We start from the raw sequence: 22481 nt of genomic DNA on the forward strand, positions 1-22481 counted from the left end.
TCTGCCCCTGCCCCCCCACCCCTGCCCCCGCCTCCAGGGGGACCACCATGTAGGCTGGTTACCAGGCAGCTACTCATACTCAGCTCTCCATCACACAGGACCCTGAGAAGTTGGAGCCAAATGGGTCCTTGGCTAGGATCTAATCCAAGTGCCTTGCTCTGTGGATGGGACAACCAAGGCCTGGAGAGGTGCAGACCATCCTAGATCCCTCAGCCTGTCACAGCCCAGCTGAGACTAGAATCCAGGCCCCCCACTGTGAACCTGATATGCCTTATCCATAACCCTTACTGCCTTTTGAAATAGGAATTCTCACCTATTTCAGAGATGGGCAAACTGAGGCTCAGTCAGGTTAAGAACTTGTCTCAGTTATAGAGCCAGGTAAGGGGCAGAGCCGGGATGTGGATCCAAAGTTCCAGGCCAAAGTGTAAGGATTTTCCTCCATACCAGGATGATTTTGGAAACGGACTGCATTAACTGTGGATTGGTAAAAATGGTCTCTTTCTCTGCTTCAAGGGCAAGGACCCTGTCATGTTTCATGTTTCCTCTGTAGTACCTGGCCCAGAGCCCTGCCTTGACCCAACCACATGGCTAACTGGAGAATACTGTGTTTGGATTTCCCATCCCCTATGGAAGCTTCATGCAACCCCAGCCCTCTCATCTGCAAAAGAGGGCCACCCACGGGCTTCGGTGGGCAGGACCCATTCTTCTCAGGGTGAGGGTCCCTAGTGCATTGCCCATAAAACTCTGTCATGGATGGATCATCAACTACTGACATGTCAGTTAGGCAAGGTCAGCTGAGAAAGATTTGCTAGTGTAGAAAAATAGGGTCAATAAACAGGGCAAAGGCAGAATTTTCCCTGGTTAGACTCCTGGGGATTCTCACTCTCAGGAGCATCAGGTTGGATTTAACTGAGCACAGTTGAGTGATTCAATATGGCGGTCCTCAAAGTATCCTTTAGCCCAGACCTTCTGGCTGATGAGGCTTGGCATGGCTTCTCACTTCTGTGAATCAGCCCCTGGGCAGGATGGTCTAGTTCAATCCATAACCAGAGAACATTTCACTTGATGTGACTCCCAGAACATCTGAAGCTCAAGATGCACTTCCTGATTAATAAGTAGGAAAACTTTTTTGAGCTGGAGCTGATAGAAAAGGAGACTGTCTTAATCCAGAAACATTCCCTAGAAATCAAAATTGTGCACTTGCCTCAGCTTCATCTATGACAAACCCCATTTCCAGTTTGGGAATAGAAGGGCTGTGCCTTCCAGTGCCTCTAGCTCTCTGCTCCCCTCATCTTGGTCTCAGTGGACCCAGAGGAAGGTATTCAAGGGACCCAATCTGAGGACCCCTAACAGGAGTCAAACAGCTTCCATGTTCTCCCCAGAGGTGGCTATGGCCTGAGGTAATTATGTTTGGGCCCTGGGCTAGGAAAGGAGCCTTTCAGGAGGTCTCGTTTTTATTACAGAGAATGTGTGAGAAGATACCCTGTTTACCTGAATTTCAGGTAAACAATGAATAATTTTTTAGTATAAATATGTCCCAAATATTGTATTTCATTGCGTTTTAGTTGGTACCCCTGCCCTGACCTCCATTAACCCTTACAGCTGAGTGAATTCTGCTTGAGTTTAGGAAGGAAAAAAATGGCCACTCTCCTGCTTCGTTTGAGCTGGGCTGACTCCTCAAGAGATCAGCACGTTCGGTGGGAGGACAGGAGGAGGGAGGAAATTAAGGGATCCAAACTCACCGATCTCTTGCAGGTCCCGAAAACATGGTGGTAGTGTTAAAATACCGAGATGGAAAACCAAACCAAGCCAAACCAAAACCCCACATAAAAGGACCATCAAAAGTCTGGAGTAAAGAAAACAAAATTCCATTAGACTAGGAGTTAGGAGATGAGGGGTCTAGTCTGCTGTCTCATTAACCAGCTGTGTGACCCTCGATGAGCCTTGTATCCTCTCTGGGCCTGGGTATCCTCAGTCGTAACATGTAAACCTCATTAGGGCTCTAATGTTCCACTAGCTTGATTCTGAGAGCTGGAACAGAATAGCAGAGCCTATTTATGTGAGAAATTGAGCAGTAAGGCTAAAACCTGCCCCATCCTTTGCCCCATCTCACCCGGCTCCTCCTTCTCCCTGAGGTTGGGACCCTGAGCCTCTTGCTGTCCTCCAGAAGGAAGGGGAGGTTGGAGTGGCCAGCAGAGTGTTGACTGGACCAATGACTTTCTTTGGATCAATCTTTTCTTTTCCTTAAGCCCCTTGATGCTTTTTGTGTGTCTCACTAACTAAATGTTTTAAGTTTTATTTTAAGACTTCCTCTGTTCAATTTTCTTAATTTGCAATATCAGTGATCACAGATTCCAAATGGTACAATTATATATCGTATATAAATGATAATTTATATAGAAACACATATATATATATATACATACTTAAATTAGAAGGCTATGGTTGATGTAGGATATAAGATAAAATCATAGGGTAACACCACTACTTTTTAAATATTTTTAGAACTTTCAATTTGGAATTGTCTGCAGATCCTCTGCATATTTAAATAAAATATATGCTTCAGATCTTTGTTACTTGAAGTTCATTTGGTATTTGCAATTGGAACACTTGACTTCTAAACCCTCTTCCTTGCCCAGGATGCTGACACTCAGGGGTGACATCTATAAGCAATGCGGCCTCAAAGCAAATAGCACTGAAACTTGGAGCTCGAAGAAAACTGCCCCAGATCCTCATGGAAGTAGCCTTTAGCCCCATCTGCACAAGGAGTATGGAGTGAGGTTCTCAAAGGGGTTAAAATTATTTCTGATCAAACACAGGCCACGACAATAAAGAAATGAGACTGGTTTTCTCGTATGGCTCCTAAAATGAGATGGACAGTTATATATTTTTTTAAAATCTAGAAAAATCTAAAAAATATATATCTAGACATATTTTGAGCAATGGCAGAACTGCTGCAATACTCCAGCAGGATACTGGATACTCCAGGATATTCCAGGATTCGATGTGTCTCTTGACCTCCATGCTTCTCCCAACTTGACTGCAAGTTCACTGAGGCCAGAGGCAGATGAATCTCTTCATCTGTGCGTCCGCAGCGTGCCTAGCTCCCTGCCCCGCCCTGGAGTTGCTCAATACATGTTGGCTGACTGAAGGAACATGAAGTATCTGCGGGAAACGGTACTTCAGCAGCTTTCAGAAACGGCTGAAACCTGCTGACGAGGCTTGTACAGACCCACCACACCCTGCTCCCCTCACTCCCTGCTTTCTGCCACCATATTGGTTTCACCAAAAGAGAGGAGAGGAAATCATCCTGTGCCAGTTGTACTGTCCATGGGAAAATCCCACAGGCATAGATTATCTCACCGCCACTGATCTCTATTACCTTTTGTCCCTCTCGCCTTTTTCCAAAGTCCTGGCCCTGTTTGGTTTTGCCCAGTCCTTGGCTGATTATATGCCTGGCTCCAATATCAATTATTCCATTTCCTCCCTTCCTCACTCCCTCCTTCTGCCAAATCCTCATGTGTGCTCAGCTCTTCGCTGTTCCCATAGCCCCTCCTGAACTGAGAGGAGACAGGACGTGCCTCAGCAGCTGCCCTGACATGAGTCATGTCTGAAGTCCCGCCAGCGAAGATGGAGAGAAGAAGGGTTGGGCCTTAGGGTGCGGGAAAGGGAAGGAATTTTAATGGATTGTCAGAAAATAGGTGCAGGGAGGGGTGAGGGTAGTTTGGGAGCATCAAGAGCTGCTGAGATTACTGAGGATTGAGTTGATTAACTAGAAGATATGCCCAACATGGCCATTGGGGATTTTTTTTTTAAAGAAACACCTCTCAAAGAGTTTCTTTGCAGTTCTTGGTTACAAATATCCATGCGTAATGACCCCACACTGTCCATCTGATAACACCTCACAGTTAATGTAACATCAACCTGTGGGTAAAGTGCACACACAGATAGCTTCATGCCCATTTTACAGATTCGAAAACTGATACTCAGAGAAGTTGAGAGGTTTATCCAAAGTCGCAGAGCACGAAGTAGCAGAAGCCAGACTAGAACCTAGGCTTTCTAGGCTCTGATGTGTAATCAAATACACGTAAAGATATGTAACATCCACCCTGTCAGCATGATTATTCATTCTGACTGCTAGTCTGCTGAAGTGATCTGCCTTCCCTGGGTCTCATATAATCCTTTATATTGCATTACTAAGTCATTTTCTCTAAGTCAGATTCTGTCTGGTCATCAGACAGTCATCATCTCGGTATCAGAGCACTTTATTCACATCTGTGCCTTGATTTGCCAGCTTATGGGCTCAGTCAACCATATGTTGCTCTGAGGGTATCAATGGACATAAAAAAATCAGAAAAAAATGGGAGGGAAATAAATTTGCAGGAAACGTAGTTAATTCCTTCCTTTAGTCCCTAACCTGTAACATACAAGAAAGACAAAAACTCCATAATTAGCCACAGCAAGAACTTAGGAAGGAAGGCCCAAGCTGACAACAAAAAGAACACCCAACTTGTAAACCCTCTTCCTTGCCTGGGACCCTGACACTCAGGGGTGACATCTGTAAGCAATGTGGCCTCAAAGCAAATAGCACTGAAAGCTGGAGCTCCAAGAAGACAGTGGCTCAGATCCCCATGGAAAAGCATCTGTTAGCCCCATCTGCATAATGCTTCACAAAAGAATTCCCAAGACCCATACAGGCTTATGTTGAAATTAACAAAAATAAATGAAAGTCATAGAATTTGGAAATAGAGAGAAAACTTGGGTGTCACTTAGCCCAATACCCCTGATTTCAGAGTAAAGAGAATCCTATGCTGGTGTGTATGGTGGAGCCAGAGCATTTACCACAGACCTTGGTGCAGAGGTAGGGCTAAATAAATATTTGTTCAGTAATGGATGGGTGGATGGGCATAGTGGTTTGAAATCACACAGAAAGATAGTGACAGGGCCAAGATTAAAGGATCTAGAATAATCTCTATGTTAATTTTTAAAAATGACCTTAAGACTAATTTTCATCAGGGTTTTTTTCATGCACATTATTTCATTTAATCCTGATGATAAATAACCTCATGAGGAAGACTTTGTTATACACATTTTATACATGAGGAAACTGAGGCCCAGAGGTAAAAATATCTTGCCCAGGGTCACATGCCCAGTGAGTAGCAGAGCTAGAATTTGAATCCAGACTTATCCAATTTACAGACACATAAAGATGCTCCATGCCCAACATCAGGCTTGAACTCATGACCCTGAGATCAAGAGTCGCATGCTCTACCAACTGAGCCAGCCAGGCACCCCCTGTCCAACTTACAAACTCAAGCAATGCTACACTCCAGCATGTACCCTCTTATCCAAGAGTCACAGCAGGGGACATACCCTCCTAGCCCCAGGGGACTTCTAGAGCTCCCTCCTTGGTCATCTGCACATATTGAGCAGAGAGGTCCTTCAGGAGTTTCCTAGAAACATTTAAGTTAATCTGCAAATGGACCTCCAGAATTCAAACTTCTCTCAAATCCATGATTGTATCAGACATTTTGCAAAATGGACTTAAAAACTATGCTGTTCTCTTTTTTTTTTTTTAACAAATAGTTTATTGTCAAATTAGTTTCCACATAACACTCAGTGCTCATCCCCAAAGTGCCCTCCTCCATGCCCATCCTCCCCTCCCCCCCACATCATCAGTCTTCAGTTTTTGTCAGCATTCAAGAGTCTCTCATGATTTGCCTCTCTCCCTTTCCCCCACCATTTCCGCCCTTCTTCTCCCCCTTGGTCCTCCGTCAAGTTCCTCTTAATCCTCCTATACGTGCAAACATATGATATTTGTCCTTCTCTGCCTGACTTATTTCGCTCAGCATAACACCCTCAAGGTCCATCCATGTTGCTACACATGGCCAGATTTCATTGTTTCTCATTGCCATGTAGTATTCCATGGTATAGATAAACCACATCTTCTTGATCCATTCATCTGTTGATGGACACTTAGGCTCTTTCCATGTTTTAGCTATTGTTGAGAGTTGCTGCTATGAACATTGGGGTACATGTGCTCCTATGCCTCAGCATTTCTGTATCCCTTGGGTAAATTCCTAGCAGTGCTATTGCTGGGTCATAGGGGAGTTCTATTGTTAGTTTCCTGAGGAACCTCCACACTGTTTTCCAGAGGGGCTGTACCAGTTTACATTCCCACCAACAGTGTAGGAGGGTGCCCGTTTCTCCACATCCTCGCCATATGCTGTTCTCTTTTATGCTTTTTCTAAAATGCTCTCATTTGAGACACTCGTAAATATCCAATCAGCCCAATCAGCAGCCTGTACTAACAACCATCTATGAAATAATGGCCGAGCAGATGAACCTGGTCAGGGCTGGCGGGCCTCACCTCATGGACCAAAGCAGCCCCTTCCCATCCTGTATCAGTCTTCTCAGCAGCCAAGGCAGATCTGCTCCGCCACAAACCCTAAACCACCCCCCAACATCCCAGGTCTTTTTGAATGCAAGCAGCTCCTTACCGGATATCCCCATGAGCCATTCCCCGCCTGGAACTTGGAATAGTAGCTGCTCCGGCTGGTGGTCCCATAGTTGTTGTAATTGTCGGCCAAGCCATCATACATGGAACCTTGAGGACAGAGGCAGGGGGTTAGGACAGTGATGGCCACGTTCTTCACTCACCTCTCCTCCCCTCATGTCTATATCCACCACACCCCATGGAGGAGACCAGATCTCAGCTCTTGAAGGAGGAGATAGGAAATATATCATCTCCCTGCCTTCTCTGTCTCTCTACCTCCTCCACAGCCAGGGCCAAGGAAGGGCCCAGGCAGACTGCCACGGGGACAGCTCTGCAAATCACGGCTGAGCCCTTCCTGGGCTGACTGAATGTCTCTCTGGGTGATTTGACACCCACAGGTCAGAAGTTGGCCTGGAGGGCCTCCGAGCACCGCCATTCCATTCAAGGGAATCACGACTCCATGTTCCACAAGGATAAGCTTCCCACTGGGGGGACACAGGCAGGGTCGCAGCATTCCCGGTCCAGAGTCCCAGGGTCAGGGCCACAGAGCCGTGAGCACTGATTAGAGGCCAATTCAAGGCAGGACTCTTGTTTCGAATGTCAGCCCGGCCCCCACTAGTGACGAGGTGATCTTTCGTCCCTTCCTTCATCCTCTAGGTGCTCCAGATGGTGAAGGGGGGAGGGGTGGCCATCAACCTCAAAGGCCCTGGTGAAGATTAATTAATGTTTTCAGAGTGCTGGGAGACCCACAAATGATAGGCTCTGCAAGAGGACAAAGTGTCATTAGGGTTATTAGCGGCAAAATGGCTTTGAATCACAGAAATCAGAACTGGGTTTTGAACTGCTGGTGGGGCTCGCTTCTATTCTCCCCTTCAGCAGATGGCAGGTGGGCCCCAAAGGGTAGTCCCAACACTGCAAAAGCTGGTCTGTTTGCTGTCTTACTGTCCTTGAAACACAACTGACCATGACATGCCCATGACTTTGCTCATACAGTGCCCCTTGCAGAGTCTGCCTTCCCTTCTCAGCCACAACATTCAGATCTCACCTATCTTTCAAGGCCAAGTTCAAGATCTCATCCCTTTGGGGAAGCCTCTTCTGACCAGCCCTGCCCAGGGCAATCTCTCCCATCTCTAAACGCACACTGCCCTGCGGTCTGTACCCTGACTCACATCTTGCCTACTGTCCTGTCCCCTACACTGGGACCTGCATGAAGGAAAAGCCATGGCTCTGTGTTCTGGACATCTAGAGCAAGGCTTGCCCCACACTCTTATTAGATGATGAGCCCTCTGGGATAAACAGAAAGTGGGATCCAGTGAGAGCCTCCTAAGGGGGATGGCCACTTCTTTTCTCTGTAGTGATGGTCAGACTCCAGAATCTGAAACCCTGTCTAGGGGGAAGGGTTTGACAGTGATCTCACCTGGCAAAATTAGCTCCTTCCTCATCCACCATACCCACTCAGACTCCCAAATCTTTTTGGGGTGGTGGGGGGACTGGAGTATCTGGGTTGAGTGCAGAAGGAATAGCATAGGGGCAACTTTGGAATGTGGCAGGTGTCTCTGGCTGGTGCCACTTCCTCTGCCCACAGCCAGCCGGATGACCATCACATAGCACATAGAAGGGGGTGCTGCCACTGATTACCACTCCCGCATCATGGAGGATCAACAGGCCATTAAGCTTATTGGCTGTGGCAGAGACAGTTTGCCCTGGGAGCCTAGAGGTGTTGACATTGGTCTTGGCTCTGACATGTGGGCAAGTCACTTGTTCTCTCTGAGTCTCACTTCTTCTGTAGAAAGAAGGGGTTGGCTTCTGTACACCCCAAAGGCCCCAGACAGCTCCAGTGTTCCATGACTGTGTGATTATAGTAACCCATGGCCCATGGCATTCAGAAAAGCTTGTAAGGAAGATGGGGAGACATCAAAGGCCACACTAGCACCTCCTTTGCTACCTGCCTCAGGGTCCTCCCAGAAGTGTCCTGCAGGCCCAGGCCTGACTCCCAAGGGGGACTCCCCCTGAGCTCCTGACTTACTCTAAGCTCCTCAATTGAGCACACGCAGCTTGTTCCTCTCCCTTTCTCAGGAAGCTGCCCCCCACCCACCCCCCGTAAAGGCTGCCTTTGTTGGGAGGAGTCTGGAGGCAATCTCATGGGCTTGGGAAGCCAGAACCAGCTCCCATCAGGGAAGGGGCTGCAGCCAGGACCCTAGGCATGTGTGGTCCGGCCCTGGGGCAGCCGACAGCCAGGTCTCGTCTGACTCTCCTCCACCCAGCCTACGTTTACCATCCCTTCCAGGGGTTGGCAGGCCAGGGTTCACTTGGCTGTTGCCCCAAGAGCAGGGATTTCTCACCCAAGGGCAGGTGTGGGTCAGCCAGCTGCTTTCAGATGGAAAACTTGGGGTGGTGACAGACAGAGAGTTCTGTGGAGCCCCAGGGAGGCCATCTGCTAGGGGAGGCATCCCCAGGAGGCCCAGTGGAGGACAGGCTCCCATGGGGCCTCTACCCCTTCTCAGAAGGGAATCTGTCAGCAGTGGCATCACTCACTCTATCGGTCATCAGATGAAGCATCTTTTCCCTCCATGCCCTGTACCTGCCTGCCTCCCTCTCACATAATCTTCTCCATGTGGGAGGTAGGGCATTCTGTGCCACGGAGGCAGGGGTGAATAAGACCTCCGCAATGCCCTATAATTCCAAAAGCCAGTCCCTGTGTCCTAGTGGTGTCATCAGCCATGCAGGTGTGGGTGGTAGCACTCACCACTGGGGAAGGGGGGGCGCCAAGGCCTTCAGGTCCCTCCAGGTGGCTCCGGAAGGCACTCCCTGGGGTCCATCTGCAATTGGGGGTCAGATCACCTGACTCCCACTGTAAGATGCTTTATTCGGCTTCCTTGTGAGAACGAGGCTGCCATCACCCCAGCCTGCACTGCTTCTCTGGAAGAATGGTAGCTGCACTTCGGGCCAAGCTTCTGAGCTCGAGGAGGAGTCCACAGAAGTTACCTGCTTGAAGTCACACTTCGTATTGTGCCCGATGACCAATGAGGTGCAGGCAGGAGGTGAGCTCTGTTAATAGGAGTGCTACTCCCATCTCCTGACCCTAGGGTGTCTGGCTAGCACACATTGCCCTTGGAAAGTCAGGCTCAACACCAAGAACATGGGCGTTCTCAATGAGAGCAATGGTAATAGCTCTGTTAGCTTTCACTTCTCCCGAATCCTCTGACTTCTCTGGAACTCATTCCTAAGAAGCCTTTTCTGTTTAGCCCTACCCGGTGCCATGTCCCCTGGCTGACTGCGTCCTCAGGATAGGGGCGTGGTAAGGTATAGTCAGCTCTCCATCTCATGACAGTGCCAGTGTCCATCATCATGTACTTCGGGCACTCATTGAGGCAAGAACTGTGTCTCTTCTTTCCCTGCGATCTGGGGCACAAGGCATGGCTCTGGGTGGGGCTGGGCCAGACCTGGACTGGGCTGTCCCTTTTTGTTAACTATCTCTCTCTACCCATCCCTCATGGTGGAGGTGCTTAGATTCCTGGTGCCTGGAGGCTGCATACCCCCCACATTGCAGCATGGGCTCAAGGTCCTCAAAGAACCCTCCTCCCACCCCTGGGGAGGGGGCAGGCTGGGTGATACAGGAACAGAGGATCTGAGAACAGCTCTAGAGCAGGCACAGCCACCTCTCTGAGGAGGATTCTTGGTGTTATGAGTGATAAGGAGAGGTGATCCCAGCACCCAGCTCACCCCACAGAATCGCCCCTACTCTCCTAGCTGAGCACCTGCATTCCCACTGTTTTCTCCCGAAGGGCGCATATGTCATAAACAAAGGATGGCGGCTTCTCGGTGAAGCTGGCTGCCAGCCTACCTTGTGCATTGGGCATCTGCCCACCCACAGAACCCCCAGTTCAAAGAGCAGATGTCTGAGAATGTATGCTTTCTTCAGCATACAAGCAATTCCAGTGGCTCTGTCCACACAGCTTGTCTCATCCTGTGTCAGTGTTTCAGGGCATAAAGCCATCTCAGAAAATCGACCACTCAGACCATCAGCGTCCCTGGCTGCTGCTTCCCTTTGGTGCTCAAGACGATTATCTGATTCTCTCTTGTGTCATCGGGGCAACCCAAGCTTTCTTGCCTGCCAAAGCTTTGAAAAGGGAGGCAGCTTCTGTGTCAGGATGTATGGACTTCTCTCTCCAATGGGGACAGGCCAAACCTTTGCAGGGATGACTCATCCTTTTCCACCTCCAAGCTTTCAAATAGGTCACACCCACCGCACCTGAAACATTCTTTCTCTTCTCAGCCAAACCCTCTCCCTGCATTCAAAACCTTACACAAAAATCAGCTTCTCCTAGAGGTGACTCCACCCAGCTCTGGGCACTCCAAACTCTCTAGCGTAACCATGTCAGCTTTCTGTCCAACCGCTCTACTCACTCCGTGTTGGCTTGTGTGTTCCTTGGAGTGTGGCTTCTGTACATTGTGTGGGTATGTGTGTACGTGGATATGTGTGCACACCTGCACGCGTGTGCGCCTACGGGCCCTTTTCCCAGAAAGCAGGGCCTAGATGTCCCCAGTTAGGCTGGGAACTCCTTCAAGTGAGAGATCTCCTGCTTGTACTAGGTCCCCACCTGACTCCTGACCCCGGGACCAGGGTCTGCCTCGAGAAGGCACTCATGACCAACAGGCTGCCCTTTGGGAAAGAGGTCACCTGAAACCTCTCTCTTTCACTGCCTTTTCCCCCCAGATCCCTCTCCCTTGCTAATCAGGAGGATTTGTCCCACAGCACACTGCACTAGATGTATATCTACGGCTTGATCTGTGTCCCTTAAGGCCAATCGAAGTCTCTTTTGGCTTCTACACTGTAAAGCCCATCTGTTCCTTAGCACAAGAACACTTAGGAAAGGAAGCTCCTTATCTTCCAGCCTTGAAAACGCCTTTATCCCCAGCCCCTGAAATCCCTTCCACCTGTGGTGCCTCAGTAAGGTTGGGCCCATAGCAAGAGGAATTTGTCTCCCTCTCTCTCTGATCCTACCCTGCTCACACTCTCTCTCTCTCTCTCTCTCAGAAATAAATAAAATAAAAAATAAAAAAAAAAAAAGAGGAAAGTAAGAACGGCCAGAAGACATTTCTAGGATGACCTCCCTCTCCGATGTTCAAGATTGGGCAGGAGCTGTGCCCACCTGAGCGTTCAGGTGTCCACGGGATGGGAAGGTCCAGACACCCATTTCCTTCTGCCCGGGACAGCTGGGAGCACTGTGGACATACATCTCCTATCTGGACACTTTCATGAGCCTAAGGAGGGCAGGGAGTTCAGCACAACCTCACCAGGCACTTTGGTGTGGTTCTCGCCCTTCTTCTGGGCACGTGTACAGAGCAGAGATGCTGCTATAGCCCATGTTTGCTCCTCTCCCTCTAGCACATCTGCTTCGTTTTCTGATCATCTGTTCCTGGTCACCACTAAACCTAAGGATAGGGCAGAGAGTGGGGGCATCTTGCAGGGACGGGACTGGCACAGGGGGCAGGGCGGTGGGCTAGTGTGGGCAAAGGTCAGAACAGGACTCAGCCACCTTGCTGGGGATCCAGACTAAAAAACTGTCTTCAGCAAGCAATTACCACGTGAGATGTCTATTCACCCTTGTGCGTGTGTGTGTGTGTGTGTGCGCGTACGCATCCCACGGGGCTGATCCTCATGTTGAGTTTGAGTGTCAGTGAAGGATGGGGACAAGAACAACGATCCCTTAACTTTGCTGCTCATCAGAATTGCCTGGTAGCCTTTCGGGGTCCTGATGCCCACACTGTCCCTGTGCTCACTAAATTGGAATCTCTTCGGAGGGGAGGGGACTCAAACATTTGCATTCTTTAAAATCCCCAGGTGATTTCAATGCATAGCCCAGTTTGAGAGCAGCGGACTGGATGGCGTTTGGTATGTTAGGGAAACCATGAGTGACACAGTGAGGAGAGGAGCCTTTTTGCAGGACAGCTGCAGCTGGTTTGGGGAGATGGCTTGCAGAGGTGGGGAGTGACACAATCTGTTTCCGAAGACTGTTACCCATCACAGCACATGCTGGAAATGATCTAATCTAATCTCTTACAGTTGTACAGTTGCAGGGACCCAGAGAGAGGCAGTGACTTGCCCAAGATCACATAGCAGTCAGCAATCAATCCAGGCAGAACTCAGGTCTCCTGCCACCAGGCTGGATTCTAGCACAAACTGCAAGGTGGTGTGTGTGTGTGTGTGTGTGTGTGTGTGTGTGTGCATAGGTGTGAGTATTTGTGTGTGTATGTGTGTGTGGTATATGCCTATGGAGAACTTCACACGAGGATATCTAACATTCTTCCATCTTACTTTGTCTAAACATTGTGCACCTTCTAGGGGGTCATACCCCATGGCAGAAGTAGTCTCCAGAGTTTTAGACCTGGAACAGTTGGCTTATTGATATTTACCATTTGGTGTGTGCGGAGAAACATTTATTTCTATTTTTTTCTAAAACCTCTGCCAATGAGCTTAGCAAAGGGGCAGGCTCCAGGGAAACTGCATTTGCCATGAAACATTCTGGAATATTTGGCATTTTTGCATGTGTTGTAACAGGCAAACGGAAATTCTGGTAAAACCTGAGCTTCAAGCCAAGATGCATTGTAAAGAAACAGGAATTGGTTCATTTGAAGTTTAATGAGGATGTTTCACTGTTGGAATAAGCTGAAGTCCAGACACCCTTCGCTTGCTCCTGGGCCAGCTTCAGTCCCGAGCCAACAACCCAAGAAGTGATGCCTGTTTATGGTTTGCGGTCAGGAACAGACAACTTTCAAGAGGGTAGAATGAGCAGAGCCTCACACAAGTAGAGGCTTATGCTGAGACACAGCCAAGTACAAATACAGAAACACCAACAAACCTCCACCTGTGCACGCCAGGGCCACCAAACCAGCACAAGTCTGCCCCCTAGGAGCGCCTCCAGCAGTAACTGCCCAGTGAGGGGTAGATGCAGGATGACGAGGGGGTATGGAGGAGGAGGGGCAGGCACCTTCCCTAGCCCAAAGTCGCCCCAACCCTATCTCTGATCAAGGAGAAACTCAGGTTTGGCCATGTTAGGTAGGAAATGGTACTTGGGAGAAGAAAGGAGAAGGTTGAAAGTAAAAATCACAGATGTCTAAGTAGGTAGTGAGACACAGAAGGATGGGCTAGCCTTGGGACTTGCCTGGAAGGAGACTGGATGTGAAACAGAAAGGTGGTGTCATTAAACTTTGTGTGTGAGGAGCATTCATGGCAGAGGCAGTGGGGGGTTGAGGTTGGATCGAATGAGATGGAGGTTAAGTTTTAGGAGGAGATGCCAAGTGAAGTTCTAAAGAATCTGAATATGGAAAAGTGTTTCCGTTCGGGGTGCCTAACCAGCGCACTAGCCCTTGACCCCCTAGCAGGGCAGCATATGATCAACACCAGCAGGGCCTTTCCCCCTCAGGCAGGTCAAGCTTCCCTGGCAAAGATCTTTGGCCGAGCAGCCCCATCCTCTGGGTTTCCTCCTGCTTCCCACACAGTCTGAGAAGACACCCTGGTGCACTCCAGGATCCTCTGGAAGCACAGGAGAGCAATACTTAGTGGCCAGTTCGCAAGAAGACCCAGATGGGTACACAGGTTCACAGCAGCCTCCTTCTGCAGGGTCTCATGACACCAAGACCCCTCCTTCCTCCCTGGGGACCAGAACGGGGCATCTATCTCATCTGCTGTGTTTGGAGGATGGCATGGGTGGAAGTGGGCATTGAGTCTCAGGCTCCTTCCACAAACTCCTTTTTCAGCCCTTGGTGACTCAGTTCCTCCTTACCGCCAAGATAGAAGAGAACTCTAGTGGGCAGGACTCTGGGGAAAAGCTGGTTCTATTACCAGAAGCCCCAGTGGCCGATTCCTGGCTGTCCTTCATGGCGTACAAGGAGTGGCTACTCCCCACCAGGCAACCTGTGAGCTGTGGCCAGCCTTCTTTGGAACGGGTGCTCTTAAACAGAGGAGCCCTGGTGGGATTCAGGGGTCCCAACAGAACCAAACACCCTAGATAATTCGACTCTTCTCTCTCTTTTTTTTTTTTTAAATGTTTTATTTATTTCTAGGAGAGAGAGAGACAGCGTGAGCAGGGGAGGGTCAGAGAGAGAGGGAGTCACAGACTCTGAAACAGGCTCCAGGCTCTGAGCTGGCAGTCAGCACAGAGCCCGATGCGGGGCTCGAACCCACGAACCGCGAGATCATGACCTAAACGAAAGTCGGACGCTTAACCGACTAAGCCACCCAGGCGCCCCTCGACTCTTCTCTCTTGAAGGAGAATTCCAGTGTGCCAAGCAGGGTGAAGGCAAGGCCCTGGGGTATGATCCTTCTACAACTGCCAGCTTGCCCCTCCCAGCAGCACAGCAGGTGCATGGGATATAAACCAACACAAAGAGGGAGCAAAGGTAGTAGAAATGTCCACTGAACACATAGGGAATGCTTGGGCGGTTCTGACGCAGAGAAGGGAGAAATCTGATGAAAACAAAGCCAGATAAACCAGAAACACCAGCTCCAAGTGATCTAACTGCCTCCTCCACCTAAGATGCCGCTGGGGAAACTAGCCCCTGTGGGAACCTCGCCAGAGCTGAGGGTAGAGGGGACACACCTTCTGGGTCAGTCTTTGGAGAGGCCTGTTTCTGGAGAGATATGCATTAGCCAAGGAAGTCAACTGTTGCCTGACTGAGGCCCCCTGGAAGACCTTAGGATGGACAGAACAAGACCCCACTGGATAGGCGGTACCCACAAAGGGCAAGGTCAGAAATAGAGCTCTGTATGATGACTGACCATAGCTGGGAAGAAGAAGGGGTGTTGGAGCACCTGGCATTTTTGAGATGTTTCTGGAGCTGTGAGCCCGGAACTCAGGCCAGGGATGGTGTGGGAGAGGAAAGGGAGGGATAGGTGAATCTTATGCAGAGAAGAGAGTAGGTTGCATTGAGCTGCGACTGGATTCTGGCCAGAAATGGGGACACTTTTCTTTTTCAATCCCAAACCTACTTCCAAAAAAGGCTAGTAAGCAACTACCAAACCATAAAAAGAGAACGAGGCCAATGCCCTGAAGTCTGTATGACCTTGAGTGGAAGTCTGGCAGGAGAGGAACCAGGATCCCAGGCAAGGGCAAAGGGCACCCCGAGCGGCAAAGACCTTTAGGTTTGGGGTGCAGAGAGGTCCTCAGCCAGCCATTTTCTCTTCCTCAGTTCTACACAGGGGCCACTTAGGATTGAGAGAGCCCGGAAGAGAGAAAAAGCCAGTGGTAGGAAATGTGAGCTGGTGTGTGTGTGCTGTGGGACATGGGCAGGGGTCTCTCCGCTTTGCCTCCTTCCTCTTTACCACCCCCACACCCTGTCCTCTCTCTTACGGGCCCAGACTCCATAAGTAAGTCTTGGTTGACCAGTACTGGTTTGCAATCTGTGGAATCTTCGTTGGTGCTTATGAAATTTAGCTAAACAAATAAATAAACAGAGAGATTGTTCGTTGGTGTGTAATTCTCACTGCGAATGCTTTGTATTAAAGTATTTGGCCTAAAAATTCTTCACAAAGGTCCCTGTCAGATACTGTACCTTCCTTCCTGAGTTTCAGAGGGGCCTAGCACTTTCTCCTAGCCTCCCAGGCTTGGGGGACCTCAGCACAGAGTTGGGGGTGGGGTTGATGGCTGGTCAGGCACCTAAACTAGACAAGCGCTTGCCATGAGGGCTCAGCCCCGGGGGCCTTCTGGGATTCCCAGCCTCCCCAACCTCAGTTCCTGTACAAGTGCTCTCCTGACACTTGTCCCTTCCTACTTAAGCCAAGGGAGGTAGGGAAAATCTGACGGGAAAGGGAGTTTCTGCATTAGCTACTGAGGGAAGAAGGCATCCCCAGATTCCCTTCCGGGTCCTCAGGGCGCCTCAGGGAGCGCACTGGTCCTGGGGTGACCTTCCAACTAGACTTGCCTCTTCCAGGTGTGAGGCTCCCGCTAATGTGTTCCGGCACACCACGGGCTTGTCCCTGTTCCCCGCGGCACCTCCCCGTCTCGCAGGGCCTCTCCTGAGCACCTACTCAGGTCACAGTGACTCCCTTGCCCGCCGGCAGCCACACACTGGCCCCACCTGGACGGGGAACCTGCCGGCCTGGGCGCGGGCTACCTGCCCCTGGCACAGTGGAAAGCAGAGCCTCAAGGACCGGACGGGGAGTGAGGGCGGCACACAGCCCTGGAGAGCCCTGGAGAGCCCGGGGGAGCTCTGGGGACCCCTGGGGAGCCCTAGGGAGCCGAGGCAGAACGAGAGGCAAGAGTCGGGACCTCTCCCAGAGCAGTTTGGGAAGAAAGCCTTCGGGGCTCCGGGCCTGGACAAGGGCCCGCGGGNNNAGCCGCCCGGCCGGAGGGGAGGGGCGCGGGGCAGGGGCGCACGGGCCGCGAGGGCGCCCGGACTTTACCTCGGTTGGAGTGGCTCAGGGTGGACGACTGGGAAGACTTGGACTTCTGCCGCTTGACGGTCATCATCACCTGCTCCTGCACGCGCTGCCTGCCCGACGTGCCGGTCTTCATCTTTTGGTCCGACGGCAGAGCCAGCGTCGAGTTGTCCTGGTCGGGAAAGCATTCGTAGGCCAAGGCGGTCTTGAGCGGCGAGTGGTTCATGGCGGCGGGAGGCGCGGGCGGGGCGGGCGAGAGNCTGGATATACCACCCCTGCCCTGCACCACCCACTCCACTGGCTGCGCGCCGCCGCCGGGTGCCGCGCTGCAGGGGCGCTGCCGCTGCGGGAGCGAGCGCTCTTGGAAGGGGGCAGGGCTGCGAGTCCGGCGTGTGGGACCTCGCGTCTTGCTCTCTGCTTCTTTCTCTCGCTTCCCTCCCCCGTGACGTGCAGGAGGTGAGGCCCCAGGGAGACGCCCCTGTGTCCTGTTCCTGCTCGCTCATGGAGAAAGTATGTGCTCAGCTCAACCCGGGGAGACTTCTCTCGAGGAAAATGGAGGCTTTCTCGACAAGCCCCCCTCCCCCGCCCCGAGAGAGGCTGAAATCCACCTTCCTCTGTTCTGAGGTCAAGACAGGGACAAGCCCCCTGGTGAGGGCTCCCAGGCTGAGGACTGAAGCACAGCCCCTGCCCAAAAGGAGTGCTCGATCCTATGGGAACGACCCATTCTACTCTAAGGCAGTGGGGACATGAAGCTTCAAGGACCCGACAGAGTTGACATACAAAATCAGAAAATAGTACACCTGTCATGTGCGGGCATGCCAGAGGAGAACGCCATGTGAACAGTGGAACAGAGTCTGAAACTCCAGACTTAGCCTGTAAAATGGTGCTGGCACATATTAGGGGCTCAATAAAAATTTTTTTGAACGGATGAATGAATGAAAGCTAGCCAATTTAAGGTAAATTAAATCTACTTGTATCCTACCCAGATCCTTCCTGGAAACCTGGAAGGCTGCCTGTCCCATAAAACTACCCCACTATGGACTTACTATTCTGAGACTTCTGTGTGCATTCTCCTGTACACACAACGCCCTGGGGACACATGCACAGTGAGGTTTCCTTCATGTAGCATGGTCCCAGGCACGAAGGTAGCTCATACCAGGGAATCTGGTGTGTAACAGAAGCCTGAGTATTTTAAAAACTGTGTCTATGGAAATCTTTCAGAAAGGCTTCACACCCTACCTTTTCTCCATAAGCAAAATATGGGCACAGAATTCATGCATTTCTTGATGACTCAGGATTCTCATTGTGGGCACCATTTCTGAACTCTACAGTAGTGAAGTCCCATCAGCTGCTTAGTTTTGGGGTGCCCTTCAGCTATGTTATGCCATCACAGCTGTCCCTTTAGCTGTCCTTTGTATTTGCCACTCACAGCTCACATACTTCGTTCTTAGCTTTCCCTTCTAATTTGCAGCGGAAGGGGCCATCAGAGTCTATGCTTGTTGGGAATTATATGAGAAAGGATGGCGAAGCTTGAGTGACAGTCTCAGGGACCACACGAGGGTCATTTGCTCATTTCCTGAGAAGTGGGTGTTACACATAGGGAGCCCCTACTTTTCCCCATAATGCATTTCTGGTAGCTATGTGCAGAGCAGAATATTGTAGAGCAGATTATAATTTCTGATAGAAATAGTTTTTTAATTGAAGGTTGTATCAAGAGCTTAACATCAAATTAACCAGAGATGTGACCAACAACATGTCATCGATACAAAAGTTCAACACCCATAAACCTCTATCATCTCTTAAAATTTTAAGAGTCCGCTTTCAGCCACAGACTGTCAGGGCTGGATGGATCCTTGGACATTATCCAGCCCAGGCTCCAAATGTTTCTGATGAGGAGAGGAGGTAGCTTGCCCTCAGTCACCCAGTTAATATGTGGCAGAGCTTTCGTTCTTATCAGGCCTGGTGACTCTTGGGCCACTGCTCTTCCCTCCACACGATCCAACCTCCCTTATAAAAGTCCCATAAAATGGGCACTAAAGTACGGTGCTCACTGATTATATAAGGGCCCCAATGTGCTATAAAGTATACATGACAACACATAAAAATATAACTCCATTGTATCATGCATTTGGTCTATCTAAAACCTAATATGCTAGCTATAATAAGTGTTAATTAGGTCTTTAAATAATGATAATTTTGCTACCTCTAAGTTGTGGAAGGGCCCTGAAGGAGGTGATTGGTGCAGCCTATATTGTTATGAAAGGCCATACTTATCTTTCTGGAAACTAAAACTGATCATCTTTAAAGTTGTTTCCAGAGATGAAGTTCAGTTTTTCTAGAGACTTTTCTATTATTCTGATATTGACATTATTTTGATATATTGATAGCAATATTCAACACTTGCTGTGCTCCTACAAGCACCAGGCCTATAAACCAGGTGCGGTTCTGGGCTTTTTACATGGGCTGTCGTGTCTGAATTCTTACAGCAAACCTATAAGTCTCAGTATCAGCACCATCATCTTTCTTTTTCAGATGACAAAACTGAGACTCAGTTAGGCCACCAAGCTGGTGAGCGGCAGAGACAGGGCCAAACTCAGGCATCCTGGGTCCAGAGTCTGGGTGTCCCACGGCAGTGCCACACCACCTCCTCCTGATTTCCCTGTGACAAGCATCAGGCTCAAAAGCCTTCCACGGATCAATCTTCTAACAGCATCTATTTCTATCCCATGGCATGAAAGTCAAGCCACCTGGGTCCTGATTCCAATTGTGTCACTAACTAGCTTCATTATACCAGATAAGTCCCTTCCTCTGTTCTGGAACCAAATCTGTGAAGAGTGGAGGTAGATTTGGTAGCTCAACAAATCTGCCCTTGCCCTAACGCTCTGGAATCCTGATGTCAATCATGGGATATGTAGGGGCAGGAGAATCTTGAACCAGCTCTTCTGGACAAGATTTCCTTTGTCTCTCATACCCCACATGAGCATGAAGGGAAGTTGGAGGGAGCGCTAATATCTACAGGGCAAACAGCGGGTCCACTTGGCATATAGTATTTGATACAATCTTTCCAATAACCCCTGAGGAATATTGTTTTGCAGAAGCAGAAACACATTCAGAAAGGTTAAATCAAGGGCGAAGTCTTGATTTGAACCAAGGTCTGACTTCTCCCTGGGAGAAGGAAAGGAAGGGGATGAGACACACATCACACATTCTGACCCAAAGTGAGCGAGGTATATTCAGGCTAAAAAGACAAGTGTATGGTTTGAGCGAGCAGGCCAAACCTTTTCTCGTCACCTCTCTCCTCTGCCTCCTGAGCCCCAGCCCACGTGGGCCCCTGCCTCAGAAGCAGGCCAGAGAAGAAGGCAGCACCCCTAAGGTGAAGGATAAATGTCAGTGAGACTGAGCTGAGCTCTGAAATGCTTTCAGGCGACTTTTAGAACATTAAAAAAAATTTTTTTAATGTTTTATTTATTTTTGAGAGAGAGAGACAGGCAGCATGAGCAAGAGAGGGACAGAAAGAGAGGGAGATACAGAATCCAAAGACAGGCTCCAGGCTCTGAGCTGTCAGCAGAGTCCAACACGAGGCTCAAACCCACAAACCGTGAGATCATGACCTGAGCCAAAGTCAGACACTCAACTGACTGAGCCACCCAGGTGCCCCTAGAACATATTTTTAGATGATTAAAAAATTCCAACAAGTACAGGTTAGAGTTTAGAGGGCGTGGAATGGTTTGGGAAAAGCATCTCAGAAGAAGTGAATTTTGATTTGATTCCGAAACAAAGCAAGTAAACTGTCATCCTCATAGGAGTTAGAATAAATGAGTATGGACAGGGGTTCTGCTTTCTGCTGCCTTCCTCACAGCACTGCCTGTGACCCACATGTCACCTGCAGTGTGCTCTTACCAGCGAAACATCCTGTGACCTCAAGTTCATCCGTTAAAATGTAGAATAAGGATTTATTGAGCCATCCGTTAAAATGTAGAGTAAGGATTTATTTAGCCAGCAAGTTTATTGAACACCTACTGTGGGAAAGGCCTTGTCCCAGGCCTTGGGGATACAGTGGTCAAGAAGACAAAGTCCTCTTTATAGAACTTACAATCTAGAGATGGGAGGAGTGGGGGCTGGGCCGGGTGGGAGGACTGGTCCTCGTGAAGAAGGCTGAGAGGAGGCCTCTGGGTCTCCTGCTGCTTCTACGAGTGATTGGGCTGAAACTTCTTCTTGTCTAGTTTCCAGCCCCTCAGGTGACCGGAGCGCTTCCCCCTCTACCTCAAGCTGATGGAGGTACCCCTAAGGAGTTGGGCAACCTTTCTTATGGACCGCTAAGCTTGCCAGCACAGCCTCATCTTACTAAGCCCTGTTCTTGTGCAAGTGACCACTGTTCCAGGCACCTTCAGACTTCATGGACAGTGACAGGGCCCAACGGGCCAGCTCCCTGCTTTCCAGGCTTTTCTAGCTGAGTTCTTTTGGTCAGCTAGCAGGCTCTTCAGGAACCACCTAACTCAGGCACCTCATAACCTTCCCTGGTGAACCACACTGCCACCTCCCCAATGTTTAAATAGTCTCCCTTATCATTTTTGTCTCCTTACCAGCCATCAATCGATTCAGCCCATTTAGATGTCTGCCTCTGGGCCTTTGCACACACACTATTTCCTCTGTGTGGAGCCCTCTCAGACAGTCACTTACGTATGCACTGACTAACTGGGCTCTGCGCCATGCCAGTCCCTGGGAACACAGCCCAGAAAAAAGTCCTGGTCCTGCTCTGTCTGGGCTTACATTCGAAGAAGGTAGACAAAGAGTAAACTTCTACACGAGCCGACAAAATGATTACAGTTTATATTAAGTGCTGTGAGGGATGTGAGTGAGAGGCTGGGACAGAGTACAGGTTAAGCCCTGAGGCAGGAGAGGAGGTGCCCATGTCAAGAGTGGAGGGAAAGTGCTCCAGGCAGAGGACACAGTGGGTGTAAAAGCCGAGAGCCGGGCATGTCCCCCGATCCCACAGACCCGTGTGGCCCAGTATGGGGAGGGAGACGAGGTACGCACAGGATGGACACAGGCAGGCAGACTGTGCTGTTCTGAACAACTTGCTGGGATGATGGACATGTTCTGTCTGTGCAGGCGATTTAAATCAGTTATAACGAAATGAAATAAGAAATTCAATTCCTCAGTCACACCAGCAGTTTCAAATGCTTGATAGCGGCCACTTGTATGGGACCGCACAGGATCATGCTGGAACTTCCTGACTTCTGTCTGGGTTTGGATTTTATTCTAAGAGGGGCAAAAGGCCATTGAGAGACCTTAACGAAGGGGATGACAAAACACTCCCACCTCCTGCCTTCCTGCCGCCCGTCAACGTGTCAATCCTATTTCTCCCTGCTGAGGAATTCCCAAACTAAATTCAACACACTCCCCGGCGACCCTTGGTCCCTGGAGCCTGCTTGTGCTAAAGTTCTTGGCCCATGTCACTGTTTTCACACGTCCATGTGACTCTGAGAACCCCGAGGGAGTGGACACGTACTATTCATTTCTCCCTCCCCACTGTCCACATTACTGCTACACATGGGTGAATATTCACTGCTACTCAGTGAATATCTGTTTTGTTGAACCGAA

At 49.8% G+C, this 22481-nt stretch overlaps 1 protein-coding gene and 1 non-coding gene across 2 annotated transcripts in view; both read right to left on the reverse strand.

Annotated features, from left to right (window-relative positions):
- Nucleotides 1-17132, reverse strand: part of PKP1 (plakophilin 1) — a 51382-nt gene extending 34250 nt beyond the window's left edge. The window contains exons 1-2 of the mRNA XM_077772049.1: nucleotides 16902-17132; nucleotides 6501-6607 (exon numbers count right to left, since the gene is read on the reverse strand). Coding sequence (XP_077628175.1) covers nucleotides 6501-6607; nucleotides 16902-17103 — 309 coding nt within the window. The 5' untranslated portion in view covers nucleotides 17104-17132. The remainder of the gene's footprint in view (nucleotides 1-6500; nucleotides 6608-16901) is intronic.
- On the reverse strand, nucleotides 5218-5290 carry TRNAK-CUU (transfer RNA lysine (anticodon CUU)). Its single transcript has one exon. It is a non-coding gene; the product is annotated as a tRNA-Lys (tRNA).
- Nucleotides 17133-22481: the final 5349 nt, after the last annotated feature.

Source organism: Crocuta crocuta, unplaced genomic scaffold (assembly GCF_008692635.1).
Source record: "Crocuta crocuta isolate KB4526 unplaced genomic scaffold, BGI_CrCroc_1.0 scaffold318, whole genome shotgun sequence".
Classification (NCBI taxonomy): Eukaryota; Metazoa; Chordata; class Mammalia; order Carnivora; family Hyaenidae; genus Crocuta; species Crocuta crocuta.